This window comes from Myxocyprinus asiaticus, chromosome 38 (assembly GCF_019703515.2).
Source record: "Myxocyprinus asiaticus isolate MX2 ecotype Aquarium Trade chromosome 38, UBuf_Myxa_2, whole genome shotgun sequence".
NCBI classification, from domain to species: domain Eukaryota; kingdom Metazoa; phylum Chordata; class Actinopteri; order Cypriniformes; family Catostomidae; genus Myxocyprinus; species Myxocyprinus asiaticus.
This window is the reverse complement of record NC_059381.1, coordinates 34,669,967-34,685,915: the sequence shown is the minus strand read 5'-3', so window position 1 is coordinate 34,685,915 and position 15,949 is coordinate 34,669,967. Positions and strand designations below refer to the sequence as shown.

The following is a 15,949-nucleotide window of genomic DNA, read 5'->3' as shown; positions in this document are numbered from 1 at the left end:
AGATAGCTTCATTAAAATAAATAGATCAAAATTTGTATCAATTGATTGTGTTATATATTTCGTAAATTAAAGCTTTCCAGAAAATGAGGTCCACCATTGTCCATAAAATAAAAATGCATTAAATATAGTGAAATAAGTGTAATTCAAATGTCAATAGGTGGCACTTCAAACATTATTTACTATAATTTATTATTTTTATTTTGTTTATTATATTATTCATGCATAAAAATGTAAAATGACTAACAATCTTCCATCTTTGTAACAAATATCTGAGTCTTTACATATTTCCCGGTATTTATTTTTGAGTGTTTTCTGTATAATTATATGCAGAGACTGCCGCAACATTATTTAAATCTTTTTTTTTCCACACTAGTCTATTGTTTTGGTAACCATGCCGCTAAACGGTACTTAAAAAAACTACCAACTGTGATTGATGGCATTATACATCAGTCAGACTGTTTCTTCCAGTTGAACTGGGTGGATCTTGGCCAGAATAAGCTGTAGTATAGACCAGAACGTCTGTCGGCCCCACGAGACTAGTACACAATAGACTGAGTGACTTACGCATCCCAGTGGACTCCATTCTGGAGGCTGTGTTCACTGTGTCTCCAAACAGACAGTACCGTGGCATTGTGAGGCCCACCACACCAGCCACACATGGACCTAGAGAACAATCGGAGAATGCCTGAATGAATCAACACAGTACAGAAGAAGCTCTTTGGCTGAGCATGTGACTGTTTTAGGCAGAAGCTATTTACACTAAGTGCAAATAAAGATAGATGCTATGTACACTAAGGGTAAATTCAATGAATATGTTTGGAATAGCATACTACTTTTCTATTTATGTAGTATGCATGTATACTGTGTGCAATATCCACATTTGCTGTATTGCTATTATGTTTGCTAAAATGTGTAGTATGCAACCAGAGAACACAATGCAATGCAGTCAATCTGAACTTCCATTTCTCTTTCTTGACTCTTTATATGATCAGTCTAATTTCACAAAATTAAATAAAAAATACCCATTTTAATATTTGAGAGGATAACTGGAGACCATTCACTGAATTAAACATGCAACGTGATGAGGTCATGTGACAACAATGTTGGATACTACTGAAACATTATTGTTGTATAATGCGTACAGTTTCACATACTATTTGTAAAAAAAAAGTATGCAGTATACAGTTTATACTGTACAGTGTGTAGTACAAAGTACTGTAGAATTCTATTCCGATCATAGCCGCTGTCTTCAAACAGGTTTGATTTCTTCTTAATGGTACATTCAGTAATGTTATGTTCGGAATAGCATGCAATATACAGTGGCAAGAACAAGTATGTGAACCCTTTGGAAGTAGCTGGTTTTCTGCATTAATTGGTCATAAAATGTGATCTCATCTTCATCAAAGTCTCAAGTATAAACAAACATAATGTGCTTAAATTAACAACACACAAAATTTTTTAATCTAATGTCTTTACTGAACACATACCATTAAACATTCACAGTGCTGTGGAAAAAGTAAGTAAACTCTTGGATTTAATAACTGGTAGATGATGTTTTCATGTTGGTATGTGGTGCCCTTTTTATGCCATACATAGTACTGGGTGTTCTTCCCAATCAATTCAACCTTAATTTCATCAGTCCACAAAACATTTTCCCAGTAGTGTTGTGGAGTGTCAAGGTGGTCTTTGGCAAACTTAAGGCATGCAGCAATGTTTTTGTTGGAAAGCAGCAGCTTCCTTCGTGGTGTCCTGCCATAGACACCATGCCTGTTTAATGTTTTACGTGTAGTACACTCATGAACAGAGATGTTAACCAGTTCCAATGATTCCTTCAAGTCTTTAGCTGTCACTCTAGGGTTCTTTTTGACCTCATTGAGTATTCTGCGGTGTGCCCTTTGAGTCATTTTGGCTGAACAGCCACTTCTAGGGAGAGTAGTCACAGTACTAAATTGTCTCTATTTTATAGACAGTTTGTCTAACTGTGCACAGATGAATATCTCAGTTCTTCGAGATAACTTTGTAACTCTTTCCAGCTGTATGCAATTCTTATATGCAACAAGTCTTCTGAGATCTCTTTTTTGCAAGGCATGGTTCACGTCAACAGATGCTTCTTGTGCATAGCAAACTCAAAACTTTGAGTGCTTTTTATAAGTCAAAGTAGCTCTAACCCACACCTGAAATTTAGTTTCATTAATTGGATGCCAGGTTTGTTAACTTCTGACTCTAATCAGCTTTTGTTGACCACATTAGCCTAGGTGTTCACACACTTTTTCCAACCTACAAAGTGAATGTTTGAATGATGTATCCAATATGTACAAGAACTATACAATAATTTGTGTGTTATTAGTTAAAACAGATTTAGTTTGTTCATTATTGTAACTTAAGATCAAACCAGATTTTAAGACAAATTTATACATAAATGCAGGTAATTCCAAAGGGTTCACATACTTTTTCTTGCCAATGTATGGCAGAAATAAAAAGAGTATTATGGTAGTATGTTATTCCAAACATAGCATAAGTTTTGTGTATGTTTTGCAGGCCAATCCGTCAATAGGTCTTGGACTTTATACTGACACCTTGTGGTGTGGATGCAGCATCATCCAAAAACAAATGGATTTTTTGGTTACCAATGCTGTTGTACAAACAGGCTATTTACACTCAGCCATGATTAATTTATCCCAGGGGCAAAAGTATCCGATAATAGGGGGATTCTCGAGATAAAATAAGTAGCATTCGGCTTATGATCTCAACATGATATATGTAAAATAAAACAGCTTTTTACTAGACTAATGATAAGACTGGATTCTTCAACTCATGTGAGTGTACATCATGTTAAAGATATTTTTCAAGAGTGCTACTCATTTCTTATATGCAAACCTTTTTAATAGAGCTGTCAAAGTTAACAAGTTAACGCATACGATTACTACAAAAGTTTAACACGTTCATATTTCTTAATCGTGAGTAACGCATTTACTATTAATACAGCATAAACACTGGTGAGAAGGGTGGAACCTTTGTAATATGTCCGCCCGGAGTCATTACACTGACGCACACACCACAAACACACACAACACTGATTTCATGTCAGTGATGAAATAATGGGGAAAGGATGTCTTAAAGCTATTTGTGGTACAAAACAAGCCCAGACTGCTCTTGTGACAAAAATTAAGTACTTTGTAGTACTTTCCTCTGTAAGGCACAAATTTAATTACCACAAAGGCATGTCAAGTCTTAACTATCACGAAAATGCAGACTGAAAAGTTGTTTGCAAGGACTTTTCATGTGGAGTTCAAAGCAGCGCTTGACGTCGGCACTGACGCCCTGACGTGAATCATGAACGTGGCTTCATGATTGCTGTATCAAAGCGGATAGCCACAGTCTGCTGGCTGATTAATATTGGGGAGGATGAGATTTTAAGAGATTTAATGCCCATTGCAATGAAAAGTCAACCTATGGGGAGACTAGTTCTTTCAATTAGTCAAACTCCCACTTAGACTTTGGGAAACGTTTCATGTTACTCAAATTTGTGCTATTTTACTGCATTTCTCTCTTTATATTGTGGAAAGCTTTGTTTGGAAAATGTTAATACAACATTATGGTTACATATTGTTTTGTTTTCATTCCTAAGAAGGAAATAAATGCATTTTGACAGGAAAAGAAGAATATTTTGAGTAAAAGCTCAGCACTTTCAAAATCTTTGATTAATCGCTATTAACTATGAAAAATAATATGATTAATAACAATTAAAAATTTTAATCAACTGACAGCACTACTTTTTAATAATGAAAAAATTACTGAGTTCACCTGTAAGAGAAAAAAAAGACACAGTGGACATTAAAGATTTATTTGTTGAAGTATGTAATGTTTAACACATATCCATACAAACATTCTCAACCACAAGTACACTGACCAGTGTGCAGGCCTATGCGAATACGGACCGGTACGTCAGGCATGTGTCTCATCTTAAAGGTGCCAACAGCACTGAGGATATCGAGTGCCATGTTTGCTATTTCTGCAGCATGCCGGTTGCCATTAGGAACAGGCAGTCCAGAGGCAACCATGTATGCATCTCCTATCGTCTCCACCTGAACAAAAGCCAAATCTGTGTTGGTGAGACTGCACATAGTACATTTATAAGTCTCACTCTGTTTTCAACAATTGTATGTATGTTCTATAGAATTATCATATTAATGTGAGTTTGTGTGAATACATGCGATTGGAAATCATGTACTTATGATAATGTAAGCAGCACCTATTGTTATTTATATTTAAAGGTGCACTCAGTAATTTTGGACTTACAGTGACACTTAGCGGTTTGGATGCAGCATCATTTAAAATCAATAGTTTTCAGTTTCAGATGCCATTGTAGAAATGTATATTCACAGTCAGTCATGATTGCTTTAATCAGTGAGTGAAAGTGTCAAATAACAGGACGGTTATTGAGATTAAGAGAGTAGTATTCGGCTGGTCATGTGATTCTAACATGGCAGCCCCCATGTGCGGACCCTCTCCATGTAGAATAAAACAGCTTTTATAAGGTTACTGATATGACTGGAGTCTTTATTTTAATGTGTGTGCTCATGATTTCCTACTTAAAATTACAATTACAAAAAGTTAAACTTTTTTAATGAGGAAAAAATTACTGAGTGCACCTTTAATTTACTGTAATTTTCAAAGCATATTCACATATGAATGGACATAAAATGATGCAACAAATATCTGTGTTTTACTGTTTATCTCAGTCTACAACAGTGTGGCAAGTATCAAGTACCTTATAAACATCATGGTTTCCAATAATAGCATCAAATAGGGTGTACAGGTCATTGAGAAGGTCAACCACCTCGATTGGCTCACTGTTAGCAGAAATTGTGGTGAATCCCACAATGTCACTGAAGTACAACGTCACACCATCAAAGTACTCTGGCTCGACAGTGCTGCCGAGCTTCAGTGCTTCAGCAACGGACCTTTCAGAAGAGAAACAGACCAACAACTGGAAAATCTTAAGAAAAACAAGATGGTTGTGTTTGTTTTTTTTCCAATATTCATTCACCCTCTTGTCATTCCAAACCTGTATGACTTTCTTTCTTCCATGGTACACAACTGAAGAATTGGATTAGTAATTTTTTCCATATAATTACAATGAATGAGGACTGAGACTTTTTTTAAATTCAAATCATTTATATTGGTTTTGTGACCTTGATCGACCAATTTATTGAAAAGAACTCATTCAATATACAGTACTGTGCAAAAGTCTTATTTAACAAAAAAATTTGTCTTAAGATGGTTATTTATATCTTCAGCTTTAGTGTGTCAACAGGTAATATACATTTTAGACGAAAAGATTAGAATAGAAGAACAGGGAGCCCTGCAACAGATGGCATGGTCCCCACAGAGACCCCCACTGAACATCGTGTCTGTCTGAGATTACATAAAGAGACAAAAGCAATTGAGACAGCCAACAACCAAGAAAAACTGTGTCCAGGTGTACCTAGGAAAATTGGTGCTGTTTTGAAGGCAAAGTTGGTCATGCCAAATATTGATTTAGCTTTTTTTATGTTTACTAGACTTTGGATGTGATGTTTGGGGTGATGTCTAAATTTTAGTGTGAATAATGACTTATATTTTTATCAAATGTTATAATATGGCTCCAGAAGACTGCATTTATGATACTTGTGACACATATATTATGTTTTATGGTGCTTTCTCATCCTTTTTGATGCTTGAAACCTCCAGAGACTAGGGATGTCCCGAAACAGATCCTGTTATCGGAATCGGGTCCGATACGTGCTCATGTACTTGTACTCGTGCTTGTAAAAATGCTCCGATACCAACTGACCTACGAATGTCATTACGTAAACATTCGGCGCACAAATTAAAATCATGTTATGTCCTAGTGTGATTATTAACCCGCAAAGGCTGCAATTTAATGAGATAAATATATAGTTTGCATGTGCTGTGTGTTTTTAAAGTGAATTTGTGGAGCCGGTGTTGTGCCAACACATTCTGCTCATACTTTTTAGAGCTCCTTGTCTCATTCAAGGAACAACATCATGAGCATTGCATGCTCTGTTTGTAGCAGATGACAGGGAGCAGAGTGCTAATTCACTTTGTAGCGCAAGGCACATACAGACTACATATTTATTTAATAAAATGGCAGCCTTTTGTGGTTTAATAATCAACATTGGGTCACGTAGCAACCTGCTTTTTCAGAGATGAGAAGCTACCATCAAAAACACACAGAAACTGAAAGGGCTTTCAAATAAAATTTTCCGCCAAAATAAAAGCGCCATTTAAATGGAAAAAAGTATGAGAAAAATATATCACTGCTGTATAGCTATGTTATATTCACTGTAATACTACTATTACTACTACTACTAATAATAATTGTAATAAATAAATAGTAATTGCATTATAATTATGCTGTGAGGTTTTGTATAAAAGCACCACATTTGATAATAATAACACAACACAATGTTGAAAATGTATTGTTCTATCTTCATTTCATTAACATTTTTAATTCATTCATTTATTTAGACACCATTTTGATGAAAGAATTTAAATAAACTGTTGATATGAAATTCAGAGAGAGAGAGAGAGAGAGAGAGAGAAAACTTGGGCAGGATATATCAGCACTCATACTCGTTCTCAAAAGAAAAAAAAATTATTGGGACATCCCTATTAAAAATGTTTAAAGGGGTCATGTCATGAGGAATCAAACTTTCCTTGATATTTTGACATATAAGGGGTCTTTCTACACTAAAAACATATTGTAAATTTCATAATTTAATCCCCAATGCAATAAAAGCATTTATTGAAACCAAGCTGCAAATATGCCTCATTCTCTACTTCTGTGACTTTCCTACATCACTAGGGGGCCTATCAATTCATGACCGCCTCTACAGCGAAAAAACATCAATGCCTACTTTATGTCATTGCATCCTTGGTCCCGCCTACTGGTGCTCAGTTTGTAAACGGAAAGCTTAACAAACAGGCCTAGTGTGGCCTAACTATTCCTGAACACCAAAGGGCACCAATATGGACTATTTTCAATTATTTCTGTATTTAAACATGCACAGACAGACATCTTTGACCGCTTGATACATATCTAGCGCCGCTTTTAGAATCCACTCTCTGTCATTCAGCTGCTGCCTCTTGCTGTTTGAGCACAAGTGTGTCTTGGACGCATTCTTTCGCCCATCTGTGCTACTTTTAATTGTTGGTGGATGAAAACATGCACTGGATGGACGTCTTTGACAGTTTAGATGCATTTCCGGCGATGTGCATTTCAGTGCAGGATGAAACTGTAAACTGGATGTTGATATGTCGTCAGCGTATTTCAGCATATATTTTAAGTTTTTTCGGTCATAAAATGATTCAAGCTTTGCAAAGGAACTGTTATTGAAAGATGGGGCAGTTAAAAATACTTGGACCCGATCACGAAACAGTAATAAACAGTTTCATTCATGAATATTTCATGACTGTTTGATAGTTTATGTTGCTGACACCCTGTTTACACCGGGTGCGTCCATTGACGTGATGCGATGCAACAGCTTGAGACTGTATACAACGAGTGTGTCGACACAAACTTTCTAAACCACTTATTTGTGTTGTTGGCAGTAGTAGCACCAGCGGGTGCAAAATGGAACGGCACATCTGTTTACTGTCAGCACAATGCGACACGCTGCAACGGACGCTTCCATGGTAGACAGCATCATTGATTATAATGGGTTCTATTGCTTTTGAGTCTTGCGTCTGGTGTAGACAGGGTGTGAGTGTGAGTGACAGTTGTGCATGAGATGAACAGTCAGGGACGGATTGATCACCGGGATGACTGGGCCATTGCACAGGGGCCTCTAACCCCGAAGGGCCCTGAGCTCCAAATTATTTATTTATTTATTTTGAGATACCTATTATAAATCCACATAAATGTCAACTTTATGTGAAATACCATTTGTTCTGCCGAATGCGTGCTGGACGACAGCAGCGCGAGCACAGGCACTCGAGTGTGCGCTCATGGAATCTGCATCTCACAGGTGCAGCGCGTTTATTTGAAGGACTACAGAGAACAGCGTCTGATTTACAAAACGCTTCCAGACACAAAGATAAGGTGCCCTGACTGTGTGCAAAGCTGATGGTTTGAATTCATATAAGCGACAGAATTTGTGCAACAGTATAGAAGACTTCAAAATGTTTAAGTCCTGCATGCATTTAATGTTTAATTATAAAGAGAAAGGTGCCTTAATACCCTAAATATGTGCACGGTAATCTTTTGTAATATTTGGTTAACCGCGAGAGTTCACAAATGGTTATTGTGTTATTTGTCAGGAGTCAGGACTCAGGGAATGAAGAACTTTTATTGCCATGGATGCGTCAATCATAATCTCAGATAGCAGGGAATAAAGTGCACAGTGAGCTATGAGCCTAAATAACACAATACATATCTTCAAATGATAAAATCACATTGAAGCCAAACAAAAATAATCTCACTGCCTGCAACATAGGTCTATTCTTAATAAATGCGTAATTCTGCCCAGGCAGGTTCACTTTCCATGAGGCAGTGAACGCTACGGATTATAAGACTTCTTCGGGATGATTTGATTTTAAATGATTCAGCATTTAACTTGTGTAATTATTGTCTGCACACCAGAGCAAAAGTGGGAAAAAACACTGGTTCACCATTTATCAAGTGCTGAAACTTTGCCAGATGGAAAACAATCTGGAATCATGTGTAACAGTCACATTAATTCCTCTTTGCAATCTGAACTTCATCAGAATGTTGATTTATGTCACCAGCGCTGAAAAAGCTTGATGCAGCGCAACAAACTGTAAAACAGAACGCAAGTGTCTTGAGATGCGATTATAAATATTAAAGTTCTTTTAAACTTAACAGTGAGTTGTGGCACAACGATCAAAGATGTCCGTCCAACGCATGTTTACATTGCCACGACGCACGTGTGAACAGCCCCTAACTCGCCCTATAGCCTACTTGAAAAACTGACCCGAACCTGGCCCAAAACCTGTAGGTTTGTTGGGTACTGTTGGACTCAGATCGGGTTGAAGACCTCTAAACACATGCAGAATAACCGAATAGTGATTCGGTATTTGAATACCGTGGACATCCCTATTAATGCATGATTTTGGATCGGTTCATAATTAAAAAGTACATATAACTGGCTGTGTAAGACATTGCTCCAAACTTTTCTTCCAGCAATTTGAAAAATCCAACCAAATCTGGCAAGCATCCTGTAGTGCAAAAAAGTGAACATAGTCATGTGACACGTCATGGGGGGCCTCCACGGTGTACCAGCACATGGGCCTCTCAGTTCTTAATCCGTCCTTGTGAACAGTTTAATATATTCGGATGCAATGTATTAGATGTGCGTTATGTGTAAACCCTGAAATTTAGTTTTATAATGTTGTGGAGCTTGTTCATTCTCTTCCGTTTGAGTTTCAAAAATGGTTGTATTTGTGGGGCTGCATAATGTTAGCCAATCATAATAGTGGCCATTTACGTTGAAGTTTTAAGCAGGCGCTTATGCAAAAAATGAGCTTTTCAGACAGAGGACCAGAGACAGGGTGCAAAATGATCATATATAACAAAATTCTGACTGTTTTAATGTAAAAAACAAAACAAAAAAACGTTACTAACATTATCAATGGACCTCAGGGAAGATAATAAAACTATATATAAAAAAGAGCATTTCATGACCCCTTTAACAAAGAGATAAAAAATAGAAAATGTGTGTATGAAATGCTCACGGTGGCAGCATCTGTGTGAGCAGCTTCTCTGTCTTCTGCTTCTCTATTTCCAGTTCTTCTGTCCTCTCACGGATGAGCTCCTCCAGGTTAGAGGAATACTGCTCCAACATGCGCAACATGGAGTCTATGATGTTAGTCTTCTTTCCCTTATTAATGTTCCTAAACTGAGGTCAAAACAATGTCAACACTTTAACCCTTTCATAAAACCTAACATTTTGTTTCAGTTGGTTAATACATTTTTTTTTAAACGTTTGAGCTCTTAACAAAATCAGAATATGTCTCAGATAGGTTAGAATCTGGTAGACTCATTAGACGTTGGCATTTTAGCTTCATTTTCCTGCTAAGCTGTGTTTTGAACGGGGTAGCTAGTTTCTAGCTGGTCATTAGCTGGTTCATACAGGTTTTGATGGTTGACCAGCTAGATTAATCTCTTGGACTAATTTTGACCAGTTAAGTTTTACAGTCACATATACTGTATTGACACGCAGCCTTCTGTAATGTTCAGGAGAGAGAAAAATCTAAGAATTTCTGCTCTTAACAATGAATGAACTTGGGAAAGATTTAAGTAACAAAGCTATGGAGTTACATTTGCTGGTTCAAAATAATGTAAATGATGCCACAACCTAAATACTATTCAATAGCAATGATTAACATACGATGATTTAACCATAGACATTTATTTAATATAATCACTTTTAGGTTCAGCTCACTGGTTCCTCTTCATGCACCATTGTTGTCATTGCCAAGGGTCGTCACAATTTCCATGTTAGTAAAATGTTTAGCTCTAGATTTACATTAATATATATATATATATATATTTAATGACTAAAAAAGTGTCATTTTAAATTAGAATATTTTAAATGCTTGTTTTATCTAAATAAAAAAATAACTACAGTTATTTGCAGTTATTCCCCATTATTAAAAGTTCACTCAGTATTTTTTCCTCCTCATTTAAAAAGTTTTACTTCTATAGAAAAGAATAGCAATTTTGAAACATTTGTATAAAATCATGACCACTCGTGTGAGATGAAGAGTTCAGTCATATCAGTAAATGGTTTTATTCTACATGGGGTAGGGGCGCCTCATGGGGGCAGCCATGTTAGGATCACATGACCATCTGAATACTACTTGCTTAATCTCAGTAACTGTCCTGTTATTGGACACTTTCATTCATGGATTAAATTAATCCTGGTTTACTCTGCATAGTGAATTTCTACAATGGCATTGGTAACTGAAAACTGCTGTGTTTGAATGATGCAGCATCCAGGACACTAGGTGTCAGTGTAAGTCCAATGTAAGCCACTTCGACCTACTTCAAAAAACGACTGAGTGCACCTTTAAGGAAATGTCAAAAGAACATTTGGGTTTTGATGGTAAATTGCTTTTTTTTATTATTTTATTATTATTATTATTTTTTTTTTTTTTAAGTGGAATGGCTGCATTTAATCTAAATAATATTTGAAATGTATATGACTTTTATTGATGAATGGATGTGTAGTTAAGTGACTGATCTCAAAAGTATAATCAGAAGGTGCAATAAAATTAGTATCAACCTGCTCATAGATGTCATCAAAGTTGGGTCGTTTATCTGGCTGCTCATTCCAACACTGTCTGACCAACTGAATGCACTCCATGGGCGCATGATCAAGACTGACTACAGGTCGACACAGAGGAGGAGGATTCTTAATCTTCTGGATGATTTCTGTAGGTAAAATTAATACATTTTAAAGAGGTATACACACACCAGACATGTTTACAAGTCTCAGTCAAGTCTAAAATCTTTTGTTTGCTACTTAAAGGGGTCATGACATGCATTTTGTAAAGTCAGAATTTAAGAACTGGCTTTCTTTTAATTCATGATTTGGAATTTGAATTGAATTGGGCACGCCCCACATAATTAGATTGGATTTGGAATGACAGGAAGAGGAATTTACTGAATTGCAATTAGAAGAGATTCAACACATGCAGGGTTTCCATCCATATATTTTAATGCATAATTTGGGATATCACATAAAAAATGCTTGATAGAAACACCAAGATGCGAATAAAAACGCTCTCTTGAGTTGGATACATTTTTATTCAGTAAGAAGACATGGTCGTAAACTATAATGAAAACACATTTACTAAATAAATTCCAAGATGTGCATCATAATATCATCACCAATATTATTGCACATCATCTCAATGTTGCTCTGGCCATTCTGAGAACGAAACCGCTTATTACATTTCACCTCGTGTGACCCCACGTCCTCCTGCATTAACAATATCTTCATTCTTCACTATACACTATGTATAATTTAATTTAATTTAAACTGACTGATCTCAGTTCAAGGAACTCTGTGCTGTCAGTAAAGGGTTAAACTTTCGACGGATGGAGTCATGTGACAAAACAACATGGCGTCGATCTCAGCGGAGTTTGTCTTTGGGAGAATCACCAACAAAACTACATCTGGAAAGAAACCTCATTAAGTTTTTACAATGAAACCTGTTAGAGTCAAAAGATTAGAGCCTCTAGTTTTATCGGATATGGCGAAACGCCACGCTGTTAAACACAAAAGCTATTTTCTCCCAAGAAGTCCTATATTCACAGTACATTCGCATTGAGAATCAATGGATTCATCCAAAAGCTGAAAGATGTTGCATTCAGAGACTTTATGGAGGTAGGATAAAAATACGGTGCATTTCGAACTGTTCTGAGACCAGTGAAGACAGACAGCACACTGGAAGTTAAGTCATTCACTAAATAGGGAGCAAGGGAGCATCCTATAGCTTTCCTATAAAGCCAAGTGCATTCACTCCTAACATCTAGTCAAATGTTCAGTTTCAGGCTGCAGATGATGTTTGGACCACTCAACATGTTTGGCAGACAAGGGACAATGATAATCAGTACATAGATTCAGAATTTATCATGTGTAATTTTATTTTAACATGGTTGGCAATGATTGGATGATGCTGGCCTTTACTTTGAATCAGAATTATGTATGCTAATTTCAGATTTAATGTCTGTTATGTCTCAAAAACATGAATTACCAACACTCCTGGAAACATCAACAATTTGATTAAAAATCAGACTTTCTATAGCTTGGTATCATATAAAACTTCACAACATAGTCTCGCTGTCCACATATGTGGACATTCATTTTTAGGAAATCTATTTGCCTGACTACAGTCACAACAGAGGAATTTCATTAGCTTTGTGACAAAACATAATTTCGTTATTAATTGTAACTAATTATGCCTAGTTATTCACTGACATGTAGTATACATTTCTCTTCAACTGATTAGAAATATTTTTCTAAAACTAAGTTTAATAAGAAAGAAAATAGCGCTTGTCAAGCCATTTCATGGGGTCTTCAAGTCAACTTTGTTTGCAAGCTAATGTCCTTGTGCCCTGGTTTTACCATGTGCAGGAAGATTGAGCATGTAGAATGGAGGACCTCTGAGCACCACCTCCTGAACTATGATGGAGAAGCTGTACACATCACCCTCTTGAGAACCTCCCCGGATGGGGTTTGGACCACGCAAGATTTCTGGAGCCGTCCAAAGAAGCTCTGCAACAGACCTTTATTTGTCAATGGCTGGTGTTAATATTTTTGGGAATTCACTAAGAATGATTGCATCAACTGATAGCATGGTTTATTTGCATGCACTGTTTGCATTATTTTATTTTAGCACATAATGTAAGGTGGGTAACGGCATTAACAAGGCCTGAAGGCCTAGTACTGAATGCAGTTTGCATGGCAATTAAAGGAATAGTTCACCCAAAAATGAAAATTCTTTCATCATTTACTCACCCTCATACCATCCCAGATGTGTATGACTTTCTTCCTTCTGATGAACACAAACACATTTTTTTAGTAGAATATCTCAGCTCTGTAGGTCCATACAATGCAAGTTACATTACATTTACATTTATTCATTTGGCAGACGCTTTTATCCAAAGTGACTTACAAAAGAGGAATAATACATCATCATAAGGAGACAGTGGAACGAAAAGTGCTGCATTACAAAGTTTCACTTGCATCAGAATAGTAGTACCCAAGACAGATTAGAGTGCAACAAGAACATACATTATTTTTATTTATTTATTTATTTATTTTTAATAATTTAAGTTAATGGGTACCAAAATTGTTAAGCTCCAAAAGCACATAAAGGCAGCATAAATGTAATCCATAAGACTCCAGTGGTTAAATCCATGTCTTCAGAAGTGATATGATAGGTGTGAGTGAGATACAGATCAATAATTAAGTCTTTTTTTTACTATAAACCTCCACTTTCCCTTTCAAATTTTCCTTTTGTTTTTGGTGATTCACATTCGTTGTGCATATCGCCACCTACTGGGCAGTGAGGAGAATTTACAGTAAAAAAGGACTTAAATATTGATCTGTTTCTAGTCCACACCTATCAGATCACTTCTGAAGACATGGATTAAACCACTGGAGTCTTATGGATTACTTTCATGCTGCCTTTATGTGCTTTTTGGAGCTTCAACATTTTGGTGACCATTCAATTGCATTGTATGGACCTACAGAGCTGAGATATTCATCTTAAAATCTTGGTTTGTGTTCAGCAGAAGAAAGAAAGTCATACACATCTGATATGGCATGAGGGTGAGTAAATGAGTAGATTTTATTTTTGGGTGAACCTTCCCTTTAAAAGTAACTTATATAAGGATTTAAGTTATCATGCTCTTCTCCATCATTTGATCATTGTATTGCTGCCATGATCAATAGGAATTACATACAAACTTCTCTTTTAAATAAAATTCTGTTCACAGCCTGCCTTTCAGGGGCAGTAATAGTGCAAGTTTTGTGAATAAAGTGCAACCCGCATAATTTACATATTAGTGCTGAAAAAAAGACAATGGCTTAGTTGAAATCCTCATGGCACAGCGCTATTTAAACGCATTTCCTGCCTCGTTAAACTGAATTTCAGGTTGTTAGTGACTAAGATGCAGGTTTTTGCTCTGAAATATCCCTCACAAAAGTGCCACAACTTTTTAATGAATTCACCCCTGAATCTGTGTAAAATTCCTAGGTGGTCTGTATATTGGATAGAATTCCTACCTTCCGCTGGGGGATCCATGGATGGGAATTTCTGGGTGTCCAAAACCTGATTGTAGCAGTAGTCTGTGATCTTCAGCACAAAGCGTCCATCCACAACACAGTTACGGGACTTGAGTCGGCCATGACACACATCCCTGTGATGTAGGTACTTCATGCCCTAGTACAAATGTGGATGCAATTTAAAATGTAATTCATTATTTTGGGATTTATTTTGTTATAAAGTCAGTAAGAGCATGCTGAAAGTCAACATGCAATGGCATTCGCAACTCATTTTACTTCTCAGTGTGACACAAGAAAAAAATCAGGGCAGGACTTGATTGTGAAAAATGGGAAGCTAAAAGTCAAGGTCAAGTTGAAATATCTCAATATTAACACTTCTTTTTCAAGTTTATTATTATTTGCTATATTGCTGTAACCTTCATTACATTAAACGGCATTAAATTACTGTCTAATCTCTTGCCAAGATTTATGAAGGCTGCATTGCATACAACAGTAGCCCAAAACAATGCCCAAATTGCTATTTTGCTATTGGTTAACTGGAACGAAAGTGTTTGTAGCCTACAGTTGCCGAAAAGTCATTTCAAAAGTGGAGCAAGTTATTACATTTTGATGAAAGATTACGAAGACTGATAAGTCATGTAAGACCAGAGATGTGTTGTAGAAAGTCAAGTCTGGAATCTGGAATACCGTTCTCAGCTTGTTTTTGTTGTGTTGCCTACATAGAGAATATGCCATGCAGTCACACACAAAAATATTTCTTTATCAAAAATAATAATTGTTAACACTTTACAATAAGGTTGTATTCGTTAACATTAGTTAACTACGTTAGTTAAAATGAACTAACAATGACCAATACTTTTACAGCATTTATTAATCTTGGTTAAAGGTGCTGAAAGTGATTTCAGCCATTCTACTTTCACGAGACTGAGTTGTTGGATTAGCCATGCCCCCTCTTTCCAAAACCCGGAACTCCAAAGATAACAGATTAGCTTTATTGAGACCGACATTGTGCAGAAACGATTGTTTAAAACAACAGCTGCAAAATAGCGTCCTCAACTGACAACTGTTATGAACAACATGGCATAAAAATGCATATTACCTCAATAATTTGCTGCAACTACAAC

At 36.4% G+C, this 15,949-nt stretch overlaps 1 protein-coding gene across 3 annotated transcripts in view; it reads right to left on the bottom strand.

Moving 5' to 3' along the window:
• LOC127429332 (retinal guanylyl cyclase 2-like) overlaps positions 1-15,949 on the bottom strand; it is a 45,061-nt gene that overhangs the window by 5,429 nt on the left and 23,683 nt on the right. For all 3 annotated transcript variants that reach the window (XM_051678298.1, XM_051678300.1, XM_051678299.1), the window contains 7 exons: positions 14,826-14,982; positions 13,161-13,310; positions 11,313-11,461; positions 9,760-9,923; positions 4,772-4,964; positions 3,911-4,085; positions 565-663 (listed from right to left, as the gene is read on the bottom strand). In XM_051678298.1, coding sequence (XP_051534258.1) covers positions 565-663; positions 3,911-4,085; positions 4,772-4,964; positions 9,760-9,923; positions 11,313-11,461; positions 13,161-13,310; positions 14,826-14,982 — 1,087 coding nt within the window. The remainder of the gene's footprint in view (positions 1-564; positions 664-3,910; positions 4,086-4,771; positions 4,965-9,759; positions 9,924-11,312; positions 11,462-13,160; positions 13,311-14,825; positions 14,983-15,949) is intronic.